This window comes from Coenobita brevimanus, chromosome 71 (assembly GCF_032717465.1).
Source record: "Coenobita brevimanus isolate Jiangsu-jjx chromosome 71, ASM3271746v2, whole genome shotgun sequence".
NCBI classification, from domain to species: domain Eukaryota; kingdom Metazoa; phylum Arthropoda; class Malacostraca; order Decapoda; family Coenobitidae; genus Coenobita; species Coenobita brevimanus.
The window spans coordinates 5,083,510-5,110,174 of NC_137024.1; the positions used below are offsets into that span (position 1 = coordinate 5,083,510).

Sequence of the window (26,665 nt, forward strand, 5' to 3'; positions counted from 1 at the left end):
CTTGGTTTTCACTAGTGATAGACATTACCTTACCCCAGGTGATCATTAAAATAGCAGCTTCAGCATAGATTTCTGTTAAGTTTTGTTTTTGAGCTTCACATTCCACTGACTCCAGGCCTGTCCTGCATGACGCATCCATAGTATGAACGGCAAAATAACCTACTTTCTGTATCCTCCTACTTTCTCTATACTCATTTCAAAGCCAAAGGTGGCTGTTGTGTATACATACGCAACGACTTATCTTGCTCTCGTGTTCCTGAACTTGATTCTTCTGAATTCTCCACACTCTGGCTTCGGCTTTCCTGTCATTCTCTGACTAAATATATCTGTGCTGTTTACTTATCCCCTAATTCTACTGACTATCAAAAATTCTTCGACTATCTTACTTCTACGATGGAACACATTCTGTCCATTTCTCCTTTCTCTGAAATCTCCATTCTTGGAGATTTCAATGTTCACCACCACCTTTGGCTCTCCTCTCCTTTCACGGATCCACCTGGTGAACAAGCCTACATCTTTTCAATCCTTAATGACCTAGAGCAGCTTGTACAGCACCCTACCCGTATCCCTGACCGCCTTGGAGAGAGCTCCAACATACTTGACCTCTTCCTCACAACTAATCCTTTTGCTTACTCTGTTAATCTTTTCTCTCCGTTGGGCTCCTCCGATCACAACCTTATTACCTTAACCTGTCCTATCACTCCGGTACGGCCTGTGGACCCTCCAGGGAAGCGTCGTCTGTGACATTTTGGAGCCGCGGACTGGGAGGCCCTCAGGCAGTACTTCTTTGATTTTCCCTGTAATGATTATTGCTTCCATGGCCGTGAGCCATCTGAGTGTGCCTTGCGCATTACAGAGGTTATTCTCTCGGGCAGGGAAGCATACGTTCCTTTCTCATATCCTTTGACTAACGCAAGAAAGCCTTGGTTTAATCACGCTTGTTCTAATGGTGTCCGCAACAAGGAGAAGGCCTACAAAAGGTACCGGAGCCAACCCACCCCTGAATCACATCGTCTTTACGTTTCTGCCCGGAATCGTGCTAAGTCTGTTCTTCGCTCTACTAAAAATAATTTCATCCATACTAAATGCTGTCAACTCTCCAACTCGAATTCTTCCCGCTCAATCTGGCACCTTGCGAAAAATCTTTCTAACAACTTTACCTCATCATCCTTCCCTCCTCTTTTCTACTCTGATGGTTCTGTAGCTATTTCTTCTACTGATAAAGCAGATCTCTTCCCACAGACTTTCTCCTCCAATTCCACCTTAGACGATTCCGTTGCTGTTCCTCCATCACTTCCCCCCTCTGACTTCCTCATGGCTGACATTAAAATTTCTTCAGTTGATGTATTTTCTGCCATCACTGGCCTCAGTACTAACAAGGCATATGGGCCTGATGGGGTCCCTCCTGTTGTTCTCAAGAACTGTGCTTCTGTGCTTACACCCTGCCTAGGCAAACTCTTTTGCCTTTGTCTGTCAACTTGTACCTTTCCTTCTTGCTGGAAGTTTGCTCTCATTCAGCCAGTCCCAAAGAAGGGTGACCACTCCCAACCCTCCAACTATCGTCCAATTGCTTTAACGTCCTGTATTTCAAAAGTTTTCGAGTCAATTCTTAATAGAAAAATTTTAAGGCATCTTTCCTATCACAACCTTCTTTCCGATCGTCAGTATGGGTTCCGTCAGGGACGCTCCACTGGCGATCTTCTCACCTACCTTTCTGACTCCTGGTCATCCTCCTTTCGGGACTTTGGCGAAAGCTTTGCCATTGCACTTGACATCTCAAAGGCTTTCGATCGAGTCTGGCATAAATCTTTAATTTCCAAACTGCCCTCCTACGGTTTCTATCCTTCTATCTGTGCCTTCATCGCTAGTTTCCTTTCTGGTCGTTCTATAGCCGCTGTTGTAGACGGCCATCGTTCTTCTCCTAGATCTATCAACAGTGGTGTTCCTCAGGGCTCTGTCCTATCACCAACTCTCTTCCTTTTATTCATCAATGATCTTCTAAGCTGTACATCTAACCCTATCCACTCATACGCTGATGACTCCACCCTTCACCTTTCCATTCGGTTCCCGCAACGCCCATCTCAACAGTTGCTTCAACAAACAAGGGATGAGGCTATGGCACACCTAATGTCTGACTTGGCTCGTATCTCTGACTGGGGTAAAAATAATATGGTTGTCTTTAATGCATCTAAGACTCAGTTCTTACACCTATCAACCCGACAAAATCTTCCACAGGTATACCCACTAATGTTTAATAATATTCAGCTTAATCCTGCATCATCCTTGAACATGCTTGGGGTTTCATTTACTCGGGACTTATCTTGGAAAAATCTTATTACATCTCTTGTAAAATCTGCTTCTAAGAGATTGGGTGTGCTAAGCCGACTCCGCTTTCTTTACCCTGCACAATTGTTGACTCTATACAGGGGTTTTATCCGCCCCTGTGTGGAGTACAACTCTCATGTGTGGGGAGGCTCCCCACATACAGCTCTTCTCAATAGGGTGGAGTCAAAGGCTTTTCGTCTCATTAACTCTCCTCCTCTTACTGACTCCCTTCAACCTCTGTCTCTTCGCCGCTCTGTTGCATCTTTATCTCTTTTCTATCGCTACTTTAATGGTCACTGCTCCTCTGAACTGTCTGCTTGCATTCCTCCACCTCTACGACGGGCGCGTAGCACCCGTCTGGCGGCAAACTCTCATCCCTTTTCTGTCCAACTCTCTAATGCAAGAGTTAACCATTACTCCCAGTCTTTCATTTATGCAACAGGTCAGCTCTGGAACTGTCTCCCTCTGTCTGTATTTCCTGCTTCCTATGATCTCCAGTCTTTCAAACGCAGTGTGTCCAGGCATCTCAAAATGATCAGATCTTGAATTTGGCTCTCTATTGTATTTTGTTTTTCTTTTGGAGGGAACTGTTACTGCGGGCTCATGGCCTTTGGTTCCTTCTTCCTCGCACAAAAAAAAAAATAATTAGGTCTTATTATACATCAGAACAATCTCAAGTCAATACTGTACGTAAGGAAGAGGCAAAAATAAAAATAGATTTTTTGCATATTTCCCCACGACAAATGCCCCGTAACATGTAGATCTGCACTGTTACAGCAGTCACTGTACTGTCATACGTTTTACTTGACCTAAGTGTTCCATGCACTGTACTGTTATTGATGTGTACTCATTGCTACGAGAGTCTTCGTGCCACTTCTTTCCTTTTATGACGTAGTTTGTATCTGTAACAAACAAGAAGGACAAAATAAGAAGGGGTAATAGGCAAGATAAATCACTGAGGAAGAAATGTTACGAAATCTCCCAGGCCCTCGTGCTTCATATGGAAGCGCGAGGGCCTGGGACTGAATCTCTGCCAGGCCAGTGTGATTATTTTGTTAAGTTTCACTTCGGTTATTACATTGGTTGTCAGCGGTGTTGGATGTGAGGTGAGGCATGGAGGGCAATGATGTTGTTGGTTAGCTGACAGTGTCCTAGTCCTAACATCCCGGGGATGAGCTGTTCAGTGTGGTCCACAGCGTCCCCAATGGTGGCCTCCAGTGTTACACTACCATGTTCAAAAATCACCAAATTAATCACCAAGGGGAGAACATGGTTATGTAATGGGGTCTTTAAAAGCCTGAGTTGCCTTGAGGTAAAGTGGGAATCCTCTCCTTGGCCCAGTGGTAACGTGCACACCTATGAAGCACGAGGGCCTGACATCGAATCACGGCCAAGACCAGTGATTCATTTGTTAAGTTTCAGTTCAGTTATTACATAAAGAATTCTAAGTCACTTATAAAACTTTTAGTCTAAGAGTCTTCATCAACATGGCTTAAGAGTTTTTGTAAATATGACTTAGAAATCTGAATATGAGCCCTGAACCAAACAATGGGCTTTAAAAGGTACTTTCTGCCTTTAACTTGCCATTCAAAAAGAATCTTACTGTTTATAATAATTCCTAACTCAATGATCTTTCCAAATATGATATAATTTCTACTGACCACGGGGGAAGGGGGGGGGGGATTGGGAAAGCCTCTGTGACTGTCCAAGAAGCTCTGGGGAGGCTTCAAAAAGCTAATTTCGGATTAGCTTGAAAGTAAATCAGTCAGTAAGTAACTCGGTAACAAAGGCATTTCTCGGCCGAACCCTAGAAACGTCTGGCAATGAATCGCTGAGGAAGAGGAATTACAAAATCTCCCAGGCCAAAGGAAATAAAGCTAGGAGAAAATAAATAACTCTAGAAGATATATTACGAATCTCCCAAGCCAACAAGAGGATGGTCCAAGAGGTTAAAGCTTATATACCACCACTACAGCAATCTAAATCCAACTATTACAGATTTTTTATGAAGAGAGGACACCTGTGATCTGGTGTATGTTTTTTTTTATTTGTTTTTCCTTCCCCTATTCTTCTGAAAAACAAAGAAAGTAATAATGACGCCTGTGACGTGTGTTCCTAGGGTGAGAGCCTGCCAGAGAGGGTTGGTATTCCCATGGGTGACAAGCACGGGGGCTCCACCTACCTGATGTTCGAGACCCACTACGACAACTACATGCTCAAGAAGGGAGTTACCGTGGACTGGGCCATGGACATCTACTACACGGACAAACTGAGGTAATTAATTCAGATACTCGGGAATCAGCTCATACGTCGCTGTGATTCAAGGCCATGTTTGTAGAGTTCATTGACTTATATACTCTGCTTTTACCCACAGTCAAAATGAATGTTGTTACACCTTTCTGTACAGATTATTGGAAATTTCACCACATTCGTTTTTCTCTCGTGCCTTGATGGGGTGTGACGTAATGTCGGAAACTAAGATTAACCTTAGTTTTTGTCTCTTCTACTTCTTATTTTCTCCTGCCTAATATTAACCTGAAATTTTATCTCTTTAACTAATACTCCTTGGCCAAGAGAGGCTTGGTATACATCTCTGCCCACAAATTATTCTCACTGAGGAAAGAGACTGGCGGACATGACCCAAGCGTGTCGTATATACAGTGGAGCACTAGGCTAACTTTTGTCCCTAAGAAAACGATCTTTATTCTTAAGAAACCGAAAAAAAAGAAGATCATCTTACTATAGCACGAACTTCACCCCAACCCTCAGCACTTAATGGACATGTCTGACTGTTAGCTTGAACAAAAGTTTACAATAAAAATACGAATCGCTGGAAAACAAAGTGAGAAATTTTGATAGCATTCCTGTGGGCAAATTATCCCGTGATATCGTCTTTCTACTGCCAGTGACGTCATGCTTGGGGATGAACTTTTTTTTTTTGGGGGGGGGGAAGGGGAGGGAGTGAAGCAAGGGCTGACCTAGTATTCTTTACACCCTTTACACCCTTTGTTCTCATGTTCCTTTTCCTGCTTTGCCTTCAGCGACAACGTCCCCTGAGTAATAGGATTGTTCTGAATGGAAAATAAAGAATATAAATTTAATAATAATAATAATAATAATAATAATACCAACAACAACAACAATAATAATAATAATAATAATAATAATATTAATATTAATATTAATATTAATACTGTAATAATAATAATAATAATAATAATAATGGTGAAAGCTAGTATTTTGTGTGGTTGAAGGCAAGGTGATGTCATGTGAAAGACTGGCCAGTAGAAAGACGGAGGAAATTAGTGTTTTGAGACACCGAAAAGAACACGTTTTGCACAAACGCAGCGTGATATATATATATATATATATATATATATATATATATATATATATATATATATATATATATATATATATATATATATAATTTTTTTTTTTTTTTCCCACAAAATGTTAGATGCTATTTTTTGAGGTTATTGTGATGCAAGCACGGAAAATGAGTAGAACAGTGGAGGGTGCAATGTTAACGTGTGTGTGTGTGTGTGTGTGTGTGTGTGTGTGTGTGTGTGTGTGTGTGTTAACCAGTTAAAGCTTAGGACATCCACAAGCTATGTTTGACGGGCAACATTCATCATGTGAGTTTTTATCCAGTCCAAAGGGAATACATTTCCCAAATTTCACTTCTCAGGCCTGTGGCGTTAGAAATACAGATAACAGGCCAACGACCCTTGACGAGGTTATCTGTTGGCAAAAAAGCTAATTCTGCTTAGCTATAACGAACATGTAAGAGTAAAGTATATACAGCAGAGAGGAAGGCTCTTCCCCCACCCCACAACACCATCCGGTAAAACCGGCAGAGAAAAAATAGGGGGAAAAAAAAAAAAAAAATAACATGCTTGTTCGAAAGAACGGGGCTTCAATTTTTTTTTTTTTTTTTTTTTTTTTTAGGAGAGGTAGAAGCGGAACAGCTATACTATACATTATGTAATTTCCAGTCAACAGATCTGCAATAGAAAAAACATACCCGATCGTCGAATGTTCTCAAGATTAAGAAAACATCTCACTGTCGTAAGCATACACTAACGTGGAAATAACAACATTCAGTTAGGTATGGCCTATACTCTCGAAATATTTGTCTTACCGAATTTTAAACCTATAAATAGTTATTGCAATAAGTACTGTTGCTGGAAGTTTGTTCCACAAGTCCTCTACGCAAATACTGAAATAATTACTTATATTAGTGCTGTATTTCTTGCTTTTGGGCTTCATCCTGTTATTTCTGGTTACAGTGTCATTCTGTACTTCGAACAAATAATGCTGTTTAATATCATCGAATTTGTTAAGATTTTTAAATACATCTTTAAACCCCACTGACTTGTCGATTTCAAAGAGAAAACATATTTGGTATATTTAGTCGCTCTAATGCAGCATAAATTTCGAGGCGATGGGATCATTTCCGTGGCTCAGCGTTGCGCTCTCTCGAATTTTTTGTCTTCGTCCTTAATGACGTTTGTGGATCAGTGCTGCACACAGTATTCTGGGTGTGTAACTAACGACGTATAAAATATAAGACATTGCATCAGGTGTTTTATAATTGAAGTTCCTTGTGGTGAAGCCAAGCATTTTATTTGCCTTGTTACTGGCTGCTATACAACGCTTTGAGTCTATTACTGATAACAGATCCGTTTAACTTCCCACCTAGGAAAATTATGTATTTCATTTTTCCATCAGGTATTCCAGTAAACTCTTCCTGTCTCTTAGTTTACAGACTGTTGTTTTATTATAGTCGCGGCTCATGACTCTGAGGTTGTCATTAACGTACCCTGGCAACTTACCATTCAAAAGTGCGTCCGATTTCGTATATACACGAATCATATTACTAAGAAAGTAAGGCAGTGTGAAAGGGGAAATAGTAGGGGAGTGAAAGATAGGAATAATAGATTGTTGGTGGAGAAGAGAGAGAAATTGAGGAGATGGAAGGAGCACTTTGAGGATTTGTTGAATGTAGAGAGTGAGAGCAGTGTGAGTATAAGTGGTTGGGGAATGGCTGGGAGAAGAAGAGATGAGAGGAGGGAGGAAGAGATCAGTAGGTCGGAAGTAGTGGAAGCGATGAAGAAGATTAAGCTGAGAAAGGCCCCAGGAATTGATGGAGTGTGTGGTGAAATGCTTAGGTATGGGGGTGAGATTGTTGTGGAGTGGATATGGAAGTTGTGTAGATTGGCTTGGGAAGAGGGAAGAGTTCCAGAGGACTGGAAATCAGGTATAATTGTTCCTCTGTACAAAGGAAAAGGGGAGAGAGAAGTATGTGGTAACCATAGGGGTATTTGCCTTCTTAGTGTGACTGGTAAAATATATGGTAGAATACTCATTGATAGGGTTAGGCATATGACAGAGGAGCTAGTTGGAGAAGAACAAGGGGGATTTAGGAAGGGAAAAGGGTGTGTAGATCAGATATTTGTTCTAAGATGTTTAGTGGAGAAGTATCTAGAGAAGGGAAGGAAAGTGTACGCTGCCTTCATGGACTTGGAGAAAGCTTATGACAGAATAGATAGGAAAAGTATGTGGAAGGTATTAAGAATATATGGAGTGGAGGGGAAATTGTTGAGTGCTGTGAAGAGTATGTACGAGGGAGCTAGGGCTACGGTGCGAGTGGATGGTGAGCTGAGTGAGTTCTTTGATCTCAATGTGGGACTGAAACAGGGGTGTGTAATGTCTCCATGGCTGTTTAATATATATATGGATGGGGTCGTAAAGGAGGTACAAGGTAGGGCAGTGGATGTGGGGGTGGCCCTAATGAATGAGGTGAGATTTGGAAGCTTCCGGTGTTGCTGTTTGCTGATGATACAGTATTGTTGAGTGAAGATGAATGGGAGTTGCAAGGTTTGGTGAATGAATTTGGGACAGTGTGTAGGAGGAGGAAGCTAAAAGTTAATGTAAACAAAAGTAAAGTTATGGTGTTTGAGAGGAATGAAGTCACAGTGTGTGCAGTGAGGTTGGATGGTGAGGATATGGAGAATGCGAGTGCATTCAAGTACTTGGGTAGTGTGATGAGTAAGGATGGAACTTTGGGGGATGAAGTACGTGAAAGGGTACAGCAGGGAAGGAAGGTTGTTGGCACACTGAAAGCAGTGATGAGAAATAGGGAGGTGAGTATGGAAGTTAAGAAGTCACTGCATGATGGTATTGTGATCCCTACCCTGACGTATGGAAGCGAGGCGTGGACCTTGCAAGAGGGGAACAAGTCAAGAGTGAGAGCAGTGGAAATGAGTTACTTGAGAGGAGCATGTGGAGTGACATGGAGGGACAGGTTGACGAATGAAGAAGTGAAGGAACGTTGTGGGGTAGATGTGGATGTGGTTCAAAAGATTAGGAGAAATACACTGAGGTGGTTTGGACATGTGGAGAGGATGGAGAATGAAAGACTGACTAAGAGGGTGTATGTAGGTGAGGTGGAGGGAGGGAGAGGGAGGGGTAGACCAAGGATGAGGTGGAGGGATGGAGTTGAGATGTATATGAGGGAGGGGGGGGTGAGTTGGGGGGAGGGGAGTCAAATGGTGGGTGACAGAGTGACTTGGAGGCGTTTTGTATGCGGCCACCCTTTGCGGGATTAGGGCGTCGGGCTATAGATAGATAGATAGATATTACTATGCACGATTATATTATACACGAATATTATTATACATGAACATATACACGAATCACATGTGTTTCATATTATACACGAAATCGAACGCACTGTTGAGGGGTAGGTTGCCAGGACACAATAATAACAACCTCAGAGTCGCGCGCCGTGTCTATAGTTATCTGTTAGCTGTTCGACAATAATACTGTCATGTTCATTTCTTTCTGCTGCCCTCTTCACTACGATGTGAGAGTATTGGGATTTACTGGGCTCGTGCGATCGTGGTGTGTGTGTGTGTGTGTGTGTGTGTGTGTGTGTGTGTGTGTGTGTGTGTGTGAACATAATATTTACAGCAGTATTATTCTAATTTTAATGAAAACTGGTGGATGTGTTGAGAGTCAGCCAAAAGGTCAAGGCTACATGACATGGACAACTTAAACAGTTTTAGCCGATTAAAACCAAACTTGATGGAAATGTTAAGGGTAAGGCAAGAACGAAGGTGATACATACAAGTACACAGGAAGTGCAGATAACAGAAGGCCTATTACCCCATAACGAGGTTATTTATTAAAAAAAATAATAATTTTATTACGATACAACTTAAACGTGTGTGAGACAAGGATAGAATAAAGGAGGGCTCTCCCTCACCCACCAGATCATCCAGTAAAATAACCAGCAGAAAAGAAAGTCAGAAAACACTGTGCTTCTTAGAAATAATATGTATGGAAATTTTCATACGGAAAGAAGAAGAAAAGTTATGTTCTAGGCAATTTCTAACCCAGATCTGAAAAAGAACCATAATTATACGATCTCAGAATGTCCTCATAACCAAGCAATCGTCTACCTGTCGTCAGCGTAAATGTCAGTCTGGAACTAAAAAAAAAACACTCTTTTATTTGTGGCCTACTGTTTCGAAATAATTATCTAGCTGGATTTTCAATGTATCTACAGTTTTTGCACAAACTACTGTTGCTGATAGTTTATTCTGTTCAACTGCGCGAATACTGTTTTAGTGCTGCATCGCTTACGTTTGAATTAGCCCCATTATTTCTAGTCACAGTCTACTTATGTATTTCGAACAATTTATAATATCTTACGTCGTTGGATTTTTAAAAGAATTTTAACTACTTATATCAGGTATTTTTTGTCTTTTTTTTTTTTTTTTAGAAAGAGAGACATAATTAGTTTCTTTAGACATTCTTCGTATGGTAGATATAACAGTGACGGTATCATTTTATTGGTTTTTCGCTGTAGTCTATCGAATATTTCTTCCTTAACCCCTTAACCGCGGGGATGTCGGAAGCGCGCCGTAACCGTCCCGCGGGGATAATCGCTCTCCGACTGACTTTTTAAAAATATTAGCCAAAAATCAGTTATTAGTCCTAGAAAATTATAATTATAAATTCCTATGGTACATACCTTCAGCTTTCCCCTGGGATGTTTGTTGTGCCTTCGTCGACTACCGTAGGACTTGTGGAGACTTCTGAAGTTGGGTAACGAAGTTTCCACTTTACACTTCCCGATACCCCGTAATATGGTTACCACTGCCTGATATTATCACTACAAACACTATTCTATGAATTTCAAGTAGTTTGGAATCCATACTCAAAAAAAAAAAAAAAAACACTGTGGAAGCAATGTAAATTACGAGCGTGTACCAGCTTTCCACCCACACTCGTTCCCTGCTGGTATTCTGAGGCGGAGCTGTCATTCATTATTTATAAACACACTCACACTTTATATTCCTAGCACTTTATTACACTTATTTATATATACAATATTTATCTATAAGTTTCCTTCACTACTAGTAGTTTATTTTCACTCCAGGCATTCACTTTCTCGTTCAGTAACCTAGCGTAGAGAGCGAAGCTTTCACTTTCACTGTCATTACTCCAAGTATTTATACTCTTATTCTTATATTAGTAATTATCTACATTTTCTATTTTATTTACATTATTTGCATATCTATTTTATTCACACTATGTTATGCACTGTCACTTGCAGTAACTAAGGGCTCCTTTCCCTTGGAGCCAGGACGACCTTGGGACACTGAAGCACTCGTACTGGGAGTTTCTGTCACCATTTCCTCCACCGGCTTATCACACGATTTACCAGAAAGATCATAGTCACTGTCCATCATTATCATAGACAAATTAGCCAGTTCATGTTCCACAGCAGAGTCACTTTGTCCATTACCCCTTCCCACACGAGGTTTAGTAGGAGTAGAGGTCACAGGGCCCTTTGCAGTGGGCTACGAAGCGGCGGAAATGGAGGGGCGCGAATCCGACGTGGTTTCACCTCGAAAGACAACAGTAAACTGAATCATGTGCCGTATTATGGGCAGGGAAGGGTTGACAATGTCACCGTGGTGACAGCTGCTAATTTACATGCTGTGAAATGATTGGAGTTTCTGTCACCATTTCCTCCACTGGCTCATCACACGATTCACCAGAAAGATCAGAGTCACTGTCCATCATTATCATGGATAAATTACCCAGTTCATGTTCCACAGCAGAGTCACATACTTCCTTACCCCTTCCCACACGAGGTTTAGTAGGGGTAGAGGTCACAGGGCCCTTTGCAATGGGCTCAGAAGTGGCAGAAATGGAGGGGGGTGAATCCGACATGGTTTCACCTCGAAAGACGACAGTAAACTGAATGATGTGGCGTATTATGGGCAGGGAAGGGTTGACAATGTCAGCGTGGTGACAGCTGCTAATTTATGTGCAGGAAGGAATGAGAGAGTGATTTTGATTGGTGATATGAATGGTAAAGTAGGGAATGCGAAGGTGGATGGAATAGTTGGTGAGTGGGGTGTGCCTACAGAGATAGATGAGAATGGCAGTGCGTTAGTGGACATTTGTGCCAGGAGAGGGTTGGTGATAGCCAATACCCTCTTCAAACACAAAATGATCCATAGGTATACATGGCGAGTGATGAGAAGGGTGGGTGGTGAACTGAATGAAAGGAAGGCAAAGACTGATTATGTGTGTGTAGATGAAAGGATGCAATGATGTGTAATGGATGCAAGATCTTATAGAGGTTGGGGGAGTGGACTTTCTGACCACTACTTGGTGGTGGCCAGAATTGAGATCCAAGATGGAGAAATAAAAGAAGGGAAGGACGGGAGGAAGGAGTAGTTGCAAGGAGAGTGGAAAGGTTACAAGAAGATGAGAAAAAGGCAGAATGTAAGAGAGAAGTGGAGGAACGATTGGGTAAATATGAATTGAAGCAGATGGGGGACGTGGAAGGTGTGTGCAAGATATTCACAGAAGAAATATGTGCAGCATGTGATGTGGTGTATGGGGTGAAGAGAAGACGGAAGGGGGTGCGAGGAACAGCATGGTGGAATGAAGAGGTGAGACAGGCTGTGGCACAAAAGAAGAAAGCATACAAAGAATGGGTGAGAAATAGGGGCGTGGAAGAAATTGAGAGGTAGAAGAGAGAGTTATATGTAGAAAGAAAGAGAGAGGTGAAAAGATTAGTATGAGAGAGTAAGAAGATAGTGAATGAGGAATCTGGAAGGAATTTGAGTGTAAAGTGGAGGGACTGTAAGAAAATTTTCTGGAAAGAGGTGAAGAAAGACAGACAGGGTGGCAGTGAAGTTAGTAGGGAAGTGCAAGACAAAAATGGTAGATTAATAGTGGAGAAGGGAGAAAAAGTGACCAGATGGAGAGAACACTTTAAGGAATTGTTGAACATAGAGAATGAAAGTAATGTGAGTATAAGTGGCTTGGGAATGGCTGGGAGATTGAGGGAGGTGAGAAGACAGGAAGAAATCAGTAGGATAGAAATTGTGGAAGCAATGAAGAAAGTCAAATTGGGGAAAGACCCAGGAATTGATGGAGTGTGTGGTGAAATGCTGAACCATGGGGGAGAGATAGTAGTAGAATGGATGTGGAAGATGTGCAGATTGGCCTGGGAGGAAGGTAGAGTCTTGGTGGATTGGAAGTCAGGTATAATTATTCCCTTGTACAAAGTAAAAGGGGAAAAAGAAGTGTGTGATAATCATAGGGTATTTGTCTTTTTAGTGTAATAGGAAAAGTGTATGGTAGGATACTTATTGACAGCGTTAGGGAAATGAGAGAGGAATTAGTTGGAGATGAACAGGGAGGCTTTAGGAAGGGAAGAGGTTATGTAGATCAGAATCTTAAATCTTTAGTGGAAAAGTTTTTAGAGAAGGGAAAGAAGTTGTATGCGGCCTTCGTGGATATGGAGAAAGCATATGACAGGGTGGATAGACAAGGATTGTGGAAAGTATTAAGAATATATGGAGTAGATGGAAAGTTGCTGAATCCTGTGAAGAGTATGTATGGTGGTGCTAAGGCTGCAGTGCATGTGGATGGTGAAGTGAGTGAATTTTTCTCTTTGAAGGTTGGGTTGAATCAGGGATGTGTCATGTCTCCATGGTTGTTCAATCTGTACATGGATGGGGTAATAAAAGAGATACAAGGTAGGGCAGTGGATGTTGGAGTGGACCTAGTGAGAGAGGGTAGTGTTTGGAAACTCCCTGTACTGTTGTTTGCAGATGATGTTGTTAAGTGAAGACGAAGGGGAGCTTGGTGGATGAGTTTGGGAGAGTGTATAAGAAACGGAATCTAAAGGTGAATGTAGGGAAGAGTAAAGTGATGGTCTTTGCGAGAGGGGAAGTCAGTGAATGTACAGTGAGATTGGATGGTGAGGAAATGGAAAATGTGAGTACGTTTAAAGTAATCCCTCCAATATCCGGACGCCCATTTTCTGGACATCCCCAATAACCAGACTTTTTGTCCCGGGATCCAATATTCCCAAAATGGGCCAAAAACCACAAAAAATTCGAAAAAAATCTGACTTTTTTCCCACCCGTAATTTGAAATTGCCGCGTGGCGCCAAACGGCTATTACACCATGGTCCCTTCATCCCTTCCTTCCTCCCCCTCCCCCCTCCCCTTTCAGGGTTGCCATTTGGTATTTTTCATTACCAAATGTGGGCCAATTTGCTAATGAAAAATTCGTTTGGTAATGAATCAGAATAATACAATACCAAACGGATTTTTCACATGTATGACGATACACAGGATTGAGATGGTGGATTGTTTGCTCTCTCTGATTAATTTGGTAGCCTATATGGCGTGATAATAATCAACATGCTGTAAATTATAAGAAGAGTGATTACATGTATTTCCACTTGTGTATATAATTAGTGAAGAATAGATGCTAGTTTTACGAATTTGGTAATGAAAGTTAAAAATGCTAATGAAAATTGAGGAGTTTGGTAATGTGGCTGTTGCGATCTGGCAACTCTGTTACCCCCGCCATCATCAACAGTCACAGCCTAACTCCAATCAAGAGCAGATGCTTATAGCAATGCAAGCCACGGGTGCACGTTTTTTGTGAATAAACAGTGAATGAACTGCAATACCTTGCCACTAGAACACATGGGAATTTACAATATTGTGCAGTGTTAAGAAATTAGAATTTAGAGTGCAAAAGGATTAACTGTGGACTGCAAACTCGCAGTTCAAACCAGTCCAGGAGCCAGGGACTTGTTGTAAGTACCCAGAATGTTTATTATTGTATAAACTCATCTCTAAAACCTCATTTTATGGTTCTTTTGCATTTATTTCAGTATTCTATGTCCCTTATTGGTGTGATTTGGGTCTTAAATAGGTGCTATGCATGTCCAGAGGGAGTTTTATAGGTGTTTTTCTGAGTTAGGGTCCATAAGTACAAGTCCGGGAGGATGGGGCCCAATATCCGGACAGGATCACTATCCAGACATGCCTTTGGCTCTACTACATTGGATCACTGTACTTGGGGAGTGTGATGAGTAAGGATGGAAGTTTGGAGGGTGAAGTGCTTGAAAGGGTACAACAAGGAAGAAAGGTTGCTGGTTCCTTGAAAGTAGTGATAAGAAACAGGAATGTGAGCATGGAAGTGAAAAAGTTACATGACAGTATTGTGATACCAACTCTAATGTATGGAAGTGAAGCTTGGACGTTGTTGGAAGGACACAAGTCAAGAGTGAGAGCAGTGGAAATGAGTTATTTAAGAGGAGCCTGTTGAGTCACATGGAGAGACAGGCTAACAAATGAGGATATAAAGGAGCATTGTGGTGTGGATGTGGATGTGATAGGAAGCGTTAGGAGGAATACACTGAGGTGGTTTGGCCATGTGAAGGGATGGAGGGAGAGAGACTGATGGCTAAATTGTCAACAATGGGTGGGAGTACAGATGACATTAGCAGTGCTGACTATAGCTGGACACTGGCAGTACTGACAGATGATACAAGCCACCACTTGAAAGCCCGGGCGAATTCAAAATAATACAGAATCACAGAAGTGACGCCTTGCAGTATGATCTCTTGTGCCCGAGCATCACAAAAGTGATGTCCTGCAGTTAAGGGGTTAATATCGTTTGGGGATGCTGTAGGTGTGGTCCAACTTATGACACATGAAGTTCAGATATTACAGTATATCGGGTGTTTTGTACTGGAAGTTCCATGCAGTGAAGCTGAGCATTTTGTTTGCCTCGTTACTCACTACTGCGCACTGCATAAAGGATTTAAGATCGTTACTGACAGTAACTTCTTGATTTCTTTCGTCCTTTACTACTGTCAGTGGAACATCAAGCATGCAATACTCATATATAATATTTTTGTTGCAGGAGTGCATTACTTTACATTTATTTATATTAAATTTCATCTACAGTTTTTCACTTTATTTTAATTAGTCTATTTTGAGAACAGTCGGTCAAAGGTCAAGATCACAGAGAAAGACCAGAGTTGATGATCACACGACAAGGCCCACGACAGCAGTTCTGATCCGACTTTGATCAAACTTGGTGGAAATGTTGAGGGTCAGTGAAGGATGAAGATATTAAAAAAGTGACAGGGCAAGGTCAAATGTTCGACCCAATTACCCAGACAACTATTATTCGATATGAAACAAGCACTGTGGAAGGATTAAGGGACAAAAAGGATTGAGAAAAATGGGTCAAAGGGCAAGGTGAACTGCAACAATTTTGATCTGGCCTGAACCTCAGCTGGTGAAAGAGTTAAAAGTCAGGCAAGAGTGACGTGATTCAGTTTTGAGGACAATCAGTCGTTGAAGGTCAAGGTCACAAGGCATTGTTAAATGCTAGGCCCTTAGACCAACTGTAGAGGGTGGACGTTGCACTCCCTAAATCCTCCTTCTTGTTTTAGTTTATTCTTGCCATTCTGGACGGTTTTATTAAACTTCTAAATTATGTCTAGCAGTGCAGGATGTTACTGAAGGCTGTCAAAACTCCAGTTCACAGCCAACACAGGCTTAATGAAACTATCAAGTGGTAGCAAGAGTATAATTAAAGAGAAATGAGGACGTTAAGTTATTGTGCCTTCTACATTCCTGTAATTATCCAAGCAGATAAAATAAATCAGAGTCACTATCATGAGATAAGGCCAATCAGTTCAGAAATAAAGTCATGATACAGAAATAAAGTGATGATACAATGGCACCAAACGTTGGTAAGAACAAGAACGCCTACATCAAGAAGAAACAGAGAACAAATCTCTGAGAAATATCACTACTTTTCGAAAACACACATTTCAGTTTTTTAAGTACTCCTTTATGACGATGTACTCTTGCTTTTACTGAGACTACCACTACATAAAATTATCTCCTCTGCATTGGTTTCGGTACCTGGTACGTTCCTGGCTATTCAGTGGTGTGTGCCGGGTTCAGTACCCAGTACACTCAAACTTTTCCTTGTACAGTTTGAAATCTGGCAGTTGAAATTTCACACTCAGACTTGCCTCTCTCTTCCTTTCCCATGTCAGCTGCGGTGGCTGAGAACCCTGCCAGACTACAGTTAACCAAAGGTAACTGTTAAGGGGAGATATATGCGCCTGCTTGGGTTCACTCACTTCAGTAACTTCATTATCATGGTTTAGACAACAGTAAAACACAGCAGCAGCTTTACAGAAAAAAGAAATGTTGGGCTTGTTAGTGGTGAGTGACAAGGGAGGTATCTTACAAATAAAGATGGAAAAGTAGAAGTACAACGACATAATGCATAAATCCATAGGAAGTTTCGCTTTATCATCGCCTAAAATTGCCATCTTTCCATCTTGAATGCTGGGTTGTAAAATGAGATCGCAACCAAAATATGGTGCTAGTCACAAAAATTGTCACGGAAAGGACGTACAATAGAACTGCAGGAGGACGAAAATCTCCAACAGGAGAAGGTTAATGTACTGTAGTTTTGTTACCTTCAGGCAGAGAGTATAGTGTTTTCTTCCTCTGAGAATAAACCACTTCCATGTATTGCTCAGAAATTTTTAACAAAACAATGACAATGTAGTATATCAATAACATCTCTATGAACTAATTTTTTCGAAGATATTTGGTGTATAAGGCAGTGAAACACAGCCACAGCAAACTGAGATGAGGATAATGAAAAAGATGACTATTCTTTCCTTGAGGGACAGGTTACACAGTGCAGCAATGAAGGAACACTTTGGCATAAAATGCATTAAAGATGCTATGCAAACGAGACAACCGAGGTTTCATGGATATGTAGAAAGAAAGGAGGAGGTTTACTGGGTGACGAGCAGTATGGATATGAATGGTGAAGGAAAAGTACCAAGGGGAAGACATAAGAAGACGTGGTGTGAGGTCTTACATAAAAACCCCTGGGTAATGGGGCTAACCGGAGGTGCAGCAAAAGACTGAGCAGTCTGGAGAGCACCCATCCTTTGACCAAGACTTCACATGCTAGCATGACCAACGTCTTGAAATATGTGGTGTAAATGTATTGTTACATGTTATCATTAATGTTCTTTCAGATTTGTGTCAGTGTTATGAGCAGTGGAAACCAATAACTGTTTGTGCCATCAGACAGGAGGAGGCTGCTAACCTCGCCTTGGGTCACTCCCTGATATTCTCATTGACGGTGCCACCTCACACCCCCTTCTGGCGTGCAGTGGGTCACTGTGCCTCTGAATGCACCGCACTAGCCATCCCAAGCCAGGGTGTCAATGTATTCGCCGTCTTCCTCCACGGGCACTACCTCGGTCAGTTTTTACTTCACTCAGCTTCAGTACTCAGTGCCTCTGCTTCACTGTGACTGCTTTAAAATACAGCGACTAATATTTCATGCTATACATTGGTGGAAAGGATTTACCTGCTCTTCTTTAAGCCACTGATTTTTCATGCTAAGGTTCTGTTATCAGGATAACTGGGGGTGTGTCTGAACTTTTTCGCTTCACACTTGTTATATACCCTTGAAATGAATAAATTATTCCCCTTAATTTCATTATATATATTTTTTTTCTGGATAAAATTACTGGCCGACTGGAATGCCAGCACCAGCATTCAAAAGCAAGCTTGTCTCAGCTAAGCAGGGAAATATGATAGGTCTGTGCAACAAAATGTGTGATTTTCCGTGTGCCTGAGAATCAGTCCAATGTTGCTGATATAAAGTATCTATTGGTTCATAATATGAAAATAAGTGAAGTAGACAGACACTAAAATGCTATACTCGTAGTTCTTGTCCAGATGTTTACAAGGCAGGACAGAGACTCAGAATCACCACACTGACGAAACAGGAACCAGGTGCTGTAAATAAGTTCATATATGGATCGTCTCAGGATATGACCTTTCCTCGAATATTTTAAGTCACCATTAACCCCTAAGTGCCGGGTGACGGTTATATCTGACGTGAAATTGGTGGATCAGGGGTGGCAGTGGACAATAGGGCATGTCTTGGATGCAACTGTGTCTAGTATATCTAGTAATGGAGAAGTTATCACGTTCAGAGCAAAGTGAAAGTCAGTGCCACGCGCACATGCACAAATACAGCCTGCTCTGAGGCCAAAAAATATGTATATTCTTCACGTCCTTACTTGTCAACACGATCACCAACAGACCTGTGGATGGTTTTATTCACAAGAAGAAGAGTTGGTGAGTAATATGCTTTTTCATTTGTTTCCCCAGTTGCTGTACTTTCTGAGATACCAAGGTTTGAAAACAAGAAACTTTGGGAAAACTGCCTATACTGAGAGGGCGACAGCGGTATAAACAGCCTGGCACGGAGGAGTTAAGAGAAATTACTTAAACTCCTATCTGCTGACACTATTTTCCCATTGCTTACGTCTACTGTATCTCTGAGAATCTGGCTGTGTTGTTGTTGGTGGTGGTGGTGATAATTTGAACACTTCATCTCCTGTAGGCAAAAAGTAAATATATAAATAAATAATTGAATAAAGGGGAAAGTTATCTCAAATTCCAGCTCTAAACTTCCTTCCTTAAATGCATGGTTTGAAAACCCGTCTTGAAATATATAACTTACTGTTTCCTGAGACATTAGCTCTGTTACAACATTTGTGACTGCAGCACGGGCCATCAGAGTTCGTCACTTCCGGGGCAATGTGGAGCTGCCGCCCTTCATGGAAGACCTCAACTATGCCACCAATTTCCAGCAGTCCCGCATACTCTCCAAGGAGGTTAAACTAATGCCTGGGGATCACATTTCAGTTGGTAAGTATACAGGTCGTGGTCTAAGTGGCTTTGAAGGTTTTGTAACACCAACTAACGGATACTCTATTACATCTACTCCCTCACTTACACTGATTTTATTCTACTCTTACTTCCTAGCCCTAAGCTTCGAAATAATCCCAAGCAATATTAGTCAGGTGCATGACGAGGTCCTGAGAAATTTGTATTTAGGTGGACATCATCCCACTCTAATTCATATTTTTTTTTTATTTACACTGGGTGGAATCATGCCTTCGTAAATGACTGCCTTCTCAAGCACCCATTGATTACGTTAATTATGGTGTTATATCAAGCTGACGTTACATCCCCGAGCCTCAGACGGGATTAAGTGCCCACAACATGGCAACTGCCCTGATTCTCTTCCTTATTTCCTCAGCCAGAGAGGCAATATCCCTAGCTAACAGAACCAGTTTAGTCTGTTCATCGATTTTGTTACTGCCGAGAGCTGTAAGAGCCAAGTTAGGTCCATATGCCATGAACTCCTCCCAAACTGGCCACGATCTTGTCAGTCACCCACGCTCCTGGTGCCGCAAAAATCATGAGAACAAACTATTGGCACAGTGGTTCATCTACGTAGAAATGTTCCACATAACTGTGGTTGAAAGTGGCCACTCGACAACTGGAGCATGGATGACATTGGTGGTAAAAAAAAAAAAAAAAAAAAAATCTTTACCTACACATCTGCCTGAAGCACCAATGGAATGAGGGGGAAAGCTAACAGGAAGTACGAGGAAAATGGGAGACTGAAGAAAAGGAAAATGATGGTCGCTGGTGTTTACCGCCAAACAACGTAGTCAAAGAGTAACCAAATGTGGAGAGGGAATGGGTCTTAGCAAGATAAAGGAAACATAAAGGTAAAGCAACTGACATATGTTGAGGTATGAAGGGCCATAATTTGAATTCGAGAGGTACAGGGAAATTTAGTCGAAACACATAGGTGTAAAGTTTTTTTGTTAACCTCTTTGCACCCTCGTCCCCGATATGGGAGGGAACTAGGCATTTTCAAAATTTATTAAAGAAGGGAACTCCGTGGTAGGGACCTATGAGCTTCGCAACTATGAGCCGACATGCAGGGGGGCAGTGCCCCTAGTACCCTTCCAGCAAAATCCGTCGCGCAGGAGCTCTGGTCACGAAGGTGCTAATTACTGGTAAAGTGATATATTGTGGAAGTAATCCATCAAAATAGCATCCTAAACAAATATCGTAGAGGCTTCATTAAATACTGAAGGTACTCATATGGTGACGACTGGTATACGATGATTTTGTCGATAAGGATGAAAGTCTAAAGGTGGTCTGGACTCTTTGAAGTATGTGAGAGGTCTAGATTTTAAGGAAACAAGACCAAAACTAATGCGGCAGTAGGAGCAGAGGCGAGCACATTCTCGTGCACGTGCATTTAGTATGTAAATTCAACAGAACCTCTCTGTCCAACATTACATACATATAAAAAATAATATTATTTTTAAGAAAATATTTACATTATATTTGTAATCAGTATACTAAAACTTATAACTAATGTTTATAAATTAATCTGACTGGTCATGCACCATATGATACGAACGAATTCTGCCATGTTCTGCACAACACTTTAGACCTCATTATCATTTAGTACCAACCTCCAGTTGGTACACAATGCACTACTGATCGTTTGTGTATGTGTGTGTGTGTGTGTGTATATATATATATATATATATATATATATATATATATATATGACAAATTTTTTCCTTGGATATAAAAGGCATAAATAGATAATAAGAATGATAATATTGAGGTTCACTGTTCTTTATAAATGGCAAGGGCAGATTTTAAATGTAATGTATCGATTCGTACATTCTTTAACTCCACTTACTTGTGGACTGGCAAGTAAAATGAGTACCTAGGGTAACACCTCGGGAGGTAACTGTGGTAACCAGGATACTGGGTGAATAACGCGCCACAGGCACAAAGGCCAATGTTACTGAGATGAGCACTTCGGCGAAGCGCCTCGTGGGGTCTTCCACCGCCTTTACCATTTGATGATTTCGTCCAAGAAACTTATCTACCATGAGTGCAGAGCAGCTGTCATGTGTGTGGGGGGGAGAGGGGGGTCTCACCACAAACAACCCTCAAAAAAAGGGCGTATGTGCGGGCAGGGTGGGGGTCTCACATACAATACCTAGTATAGAGGTTGCACTCACAGGCTCCTCGTCTAATCTAAACAGGGTGGACACAAAGGCTCCAAAGAGGGTGGAGTCAAAGGTTCTTGGTATCATCTAAACACTGGACTCAAAAGCTTTAAACAGGGTGGACACAAAAGCTTTTCTACTCGGGGTGGACGCAAAGGCTGTTCGTCTCATCTAAGCAGGGGCTCTCCATTTCAGAACTTTCTTCTCACGGATTCCTTTCAGCTTTCTCTCTCTCTCTCTCTCTCTCTCTCTCTCTCTCTCTCTCTCTCTCTCTCTCTCTCTCTCTGTCATCGACGTCGTCGTCGTTACTATTCTGGTCATTTTTTATCTGAAGTGTTGCATTCCTCTCCCATTATGACAGGCATACAACACCCGTCTAGCTTCACACCCACCCCCTTTCTGAATGAAAGAGTTAACTTGTAATCCCAGTGTTTGATGCTGCCCTGAAACTGTTTTTCTCATTCTCTTTTCCCACTGTCTGTGACCTCCAGCCTTATAAACTCAGTGTGTCCAGGCTTCTCGAAATAAACGCAAATCTGGATTTGGCATTTTCATAAAACAGGCATCCCCGTGAAATGAGGCAGATCGTTCATACATCGCTGAAAACCCAGAATCCAGGCTTCACTTCACAAGCTTTTTTTCCTCTGTGTGTGTGTGTGTGTGTGTGTGTGTGTGTGTGTGTGTGTGTGTGTGTGTGTGTGTGTGTGTGTGTGTGTGCTTTCTTTCGTACTAGGGTACTACAAAGTTTCTGTTGCTGATAGTTCTTTGACTTTCGTATTTTCCTTTTTCTAGTTGTCTGGGTTTTACCTCATCCTATCATTAGATGAGGAAGAGATCATCTTGTTGTTGATGATGATGATGATGATGACTGTACATTCTGTCTTCTTTTCAAGGTAAGTTAGATCCTAATATCAAGGAGAAAGTCAGGTTGATGATTCTGTTTCTCTTTTCGCTAGGTCAGGTTAGGTTACGGAATGACTGCTTAGATTAGTTTAAGTTAAATGGGAAGAAAGGTCAGGAGATGATGGCGACGATGATTCTCCTTTCGTTTACGTCAAGATGCGTTAAGTGAGGTGAGGAAAAAAGATCTGGTTTGATAATCCTGGTTCTACTTGTTTTCCTGTTAGAGTGTGACTACGACAGCCGCAACAGAGATAATGTCACGTTCACTGGGTGGGGAACGCGGGACGAGATGTGCGAAGCCTCCCTCTACCACTATCCTCCCCTCGATCTCGCCGTTTGCCGCTCATCACCACACCCGGAGACTCTCAAGGACGTTTTCCGCCTAAAAAGCTTCCCTGAGTGAGTGTATTACGTCATTTGTTTATTGTGTCTTGTGTTATAATGCTCTGAGTTGCTCTAATGAATGAACAGTCTCCACTTTCTCAATGTGCATTAAAATGAGATCAGTTTTTGTTGAACTTGGATCCTCCTCTGGGCCGAAACTCTTGTATCTTCTCAGGTCAACACAGTCTTATGGTCCTTTCACCGCAAGAAGTCCGTTCAGGGTGGGGCCCACCTGGTGAATCACCTCTAGCGATGCTGCCAAATCAACCGTAGTACATACCTCTCTCTCTCTCTTATTTTCCATCTATGTGCTATTTGAAATTGTTTTTTATATTCTGTATATAGTAAAGGAAGCTATATAGTACATTGAGTATCACTTTTTAGAATTATAACAACGATTTGAATGAATTCTATGACACGTGGCTGTCGCTGCTTGTGGTCGGGCCACAAGCAGCGACAATTACAAATGAACATTACACACACAATAACACAACTGGCAACACTACACAGCCACAAACACCCACTCACCCATACAACCTTCGCAGTCAACCACGTAGCTCATAGCTGACTACACCTATAAGGTTTGTCTCTTTTACCCATACACTTTTAACTGTAGCTCATACTTGACTTCACCTAAAGGATTTGTCTCTTTTATCCATACTCTTGTAACTCTACACTTTTATTAGTCGTTTGTACATTTCAGTATATATCTTGTATATGTTTATGTTGTATATGTCATGTTTTATAGTGTATTGTATCTACATTACAGTCGCTGATGATGTGTAAGGATACACGAAACGTCCTACGAAAAATGAAAATAAATAATTAATAAAATATAGTTACGACATGGATCTTGGACATACTATCTACAACCTGAATCATAGTGTAAAACAATGTGTAAGAAAACTCGAAAAGATCAACAGAAAAATAGTGAACAATGGCTACGCCTTGGTCTTTAATGATTTTTGTATAAAAGAAAACATTCTGCCTAAATATACTAATATATATATATATATATATATATATATATATATATATATATATATATATATATATATATATATATATATATATATATATATATATATATATATATATATATTATAGATAGATAGAGAGAGAGAGAGAGAGAGAAACAGGTGTGATGGGGGTAGGTTGGGAGACAGAGTGATAATCCGATAATTTGTGGTCAAATTGGCACGTCGCACTCGGGGAATTCCAAATTCTGCCACACCCTGAACGGACTTCTTGCTGTGAAAGGACCATAGTATGGAAGCATAATTCACGCATTTGTGCACGATTTTCTAATATTCACAAAACCAAGAAGCGAGTACGTTTCTTCATCTCACAGGACAAGGCATCAGGAAACGGATAGGTAGGCAAATAATTATGACTTGATGCTAAACACAGATGTACACACACTCAAAAAAGTATCGTTACACCTTGTGCGCGATACAAACTGACACCACGAATGAAACGTCATATAACAGCCTCCCTCCAGCCCTACCGAGAGAGCTGGATTATTCAGTACGAAATTCATTGGACCCCCCCTGTAACGATACTTTTTGTGTGTGTGTACCTCGCCACACGCAATGATCCACACGTCACATACATTACTAGGAATCTGAACTTGGCCAACTATACAGCCGAACTTGAGGTAGGTGAACAGCGACGATATCATGGGGTGGTAAGTGCTCTTCCCTGGTACACAGCCATTAACTTGGGTAGCACTTGTTTATGAAGTTAATGAAGCCTACATCTCACCCATGTACCCAGTTCACAGCCACTGAGATACACATTACAACTTGCATCCCATACCTTGAATGTAGCCAGCGGTGATGCCAGCAAGCCTCACCTGGCAGCCATCAAAATGTGCCCACTCTTCCCACTCCTCAAATCGAACTGCCTTCTCTATAGCGTATTATACTCACAGTTTCAAAGATTTCACGAATTTTTAAAGTATTAGCATGTTGTATAGTGTTTTTTTTACTAATCTGATTAGTTACAAAGGCTATTTGTAGCCTACTGATACTGCCTATGGTACAGGATATATCAATAAATAAACTCTTTCGTATTAGAAGTCTCTTAGCATTTTATGTCACAGATAATCATGCACACACACACACACACACACACACACACACACACACACACACACACACATCACTACTTTAGCTATAGTAAGAATTTTAGAACTTGAGCTATAGTTAAATCTGGTAACTTTTTGCACATTAGGCTACAGCCAACATCAACGTTTTCTGGTAAGGCATCAACCCTGTGTGCGTTAGTCGTGCCAAACACATATTATAGTAGCAACAAACCACACTAAAGTATGTCAGTATTGAACTACATTGATTATATTCACGTAGACCACAGCCAAATATGTCTCGGCTGCGACACTACCACGCCACACAGCACGACATACCTTTGGCTACATTGTGAGAGTAATATATTTCTGTGTGAGTTATTCTGAAGATATCGCTTGACATTACTTTGACTTAAAATTATATGGCTGTGTATAATCCATAACTAACATGATCATATAATTCGTATACTAAAGCGGATCTGATAGAGGCGTCAGTATCCCCTTATTTAATCTCTTTTACGTAGTTCCAGCATTGAATCAATAAAACATCGCTCGCTGAATCATTGTGACAGTAATTGTTTTGTGCTTTGGAAGAACTAGCAGACAAGCGAAACCCATTATACCTTGTGTTTGACCTAGGTGCGGCTAAACTGAGAGTAACAACATGGCGGATGGCCCACTCCCGGTAACTTCACTTGAGGGCCTTGGTTGAGCGCTGCAGTTTGTATTTCATTGCTTAAAACCCCTATCCTAACATGAATAATACCGCCTGGGGATAGCAAGAATAAAATTGGAAATGCAGTACCGGGTTCAAGATGTTAATGACCATCGTGCAATCGTCAAGCATAGATCTAATCCTTTTTCTTCTTCTTCCAGAGACATGAACTGGGATGCCTATATATTCAACCCCGAGGTGGGTGACGGACGGCGGTACCAGGAGGCGGTGAACTCTCTGCCCTGGGACACCCTTGACCGTCAGCTTGTCAACAACAGGCTCACATATGGCGACCACCTCATCAAGTGCCAGTATAACTTTGGCATCTCCATGAGAGTAAGTCTTGACCTTTGACTAGTCAGGCCCTCAGACGTAGCTTAATATTAATCCCTTTGACCAGAGATACAGCTAATCCAAGAAGGTAAGCCTTTGCCAGTTACCTTTAACTGGCTAGCCCCTATGTCCAGAGATCATTGTAATCTCTTTGGCCTAACATTTTGCTAATTCTGGCTAATCCCGTTGACTTGATGTAATATTAGTCACTCTGACTTAATGCTAATTCTTTTGACTGAACATAATAGTGATTCTATGACCTAACATAATAGTAATTCTTTGACCTACGGTAACAATACTAATTATCCTCGACCTAACATAATGCTAATTCCTTTGACCCAGCATAATGCTTAGTGCTAGTACCTTTGATCTTACATATTGCTTATTCTTTTAACGTGACCTAATGCTAACTTCTTTTAATTGACAGAAGACTAATACCTCTGACCTGACATAATAATAATCTCTTCGACCAACCATACTGCTAATTTCTTTGACCTGACAAACTGCTAATCCCTTTCATTTAGCATGATGTTTATTCCATTGACCTAACCTAACGGTACAATTACATTAGCCTCATTATGATACTACACTCTTTTTTTCCTTAACAAGG

The 26,665-nt window shown here is 41.2% G+C and overlaps 2 protein-coding genes across 2 annotated transcripts in view; both read left to right on the forward strand.

The window, feature by feature from the left end:
• The window catches only part of LOC145406681 (DBH-like monooxygenase protein 1), a 588,166-nt gene that overhangs the window by 36,686 nt on the left and 524,815 nt on the right, over positions 1–26,665 (forward strand). The window lies entirely within an intron of this gene.
• LOC145406581 (DBH-like monooxygenase protein 1) overlaps positions 1–26,665 on the forward strand; it is a 40,364-nt gene that overhangs the window by 12,831 nt on the left and 868 nt on the right. Inside the window, exons 5-9 of the mRNA XM_080277659.1 lie at positions 4,445–4,599; positions 17,808–17,983; positions 19,305–19,448; positions 22,762–22,936; positions 25,884–26,058. Of these exons, the coding sequence (XP_080133785.1) occupies positions 4,445–4,599; positions 17,808–17,983; positions 19,305–19,448; positions 22,762–22,936; positions 25,884–26,058 (825 nt within the window). The remainder of the gene's footprint in view (positions 1–4,444; positions 4,600–17,807; positions 17,984–19,304; positions 19,449–22,761; positions 22,937–25,883; positions 26,059–26,665) is intronic.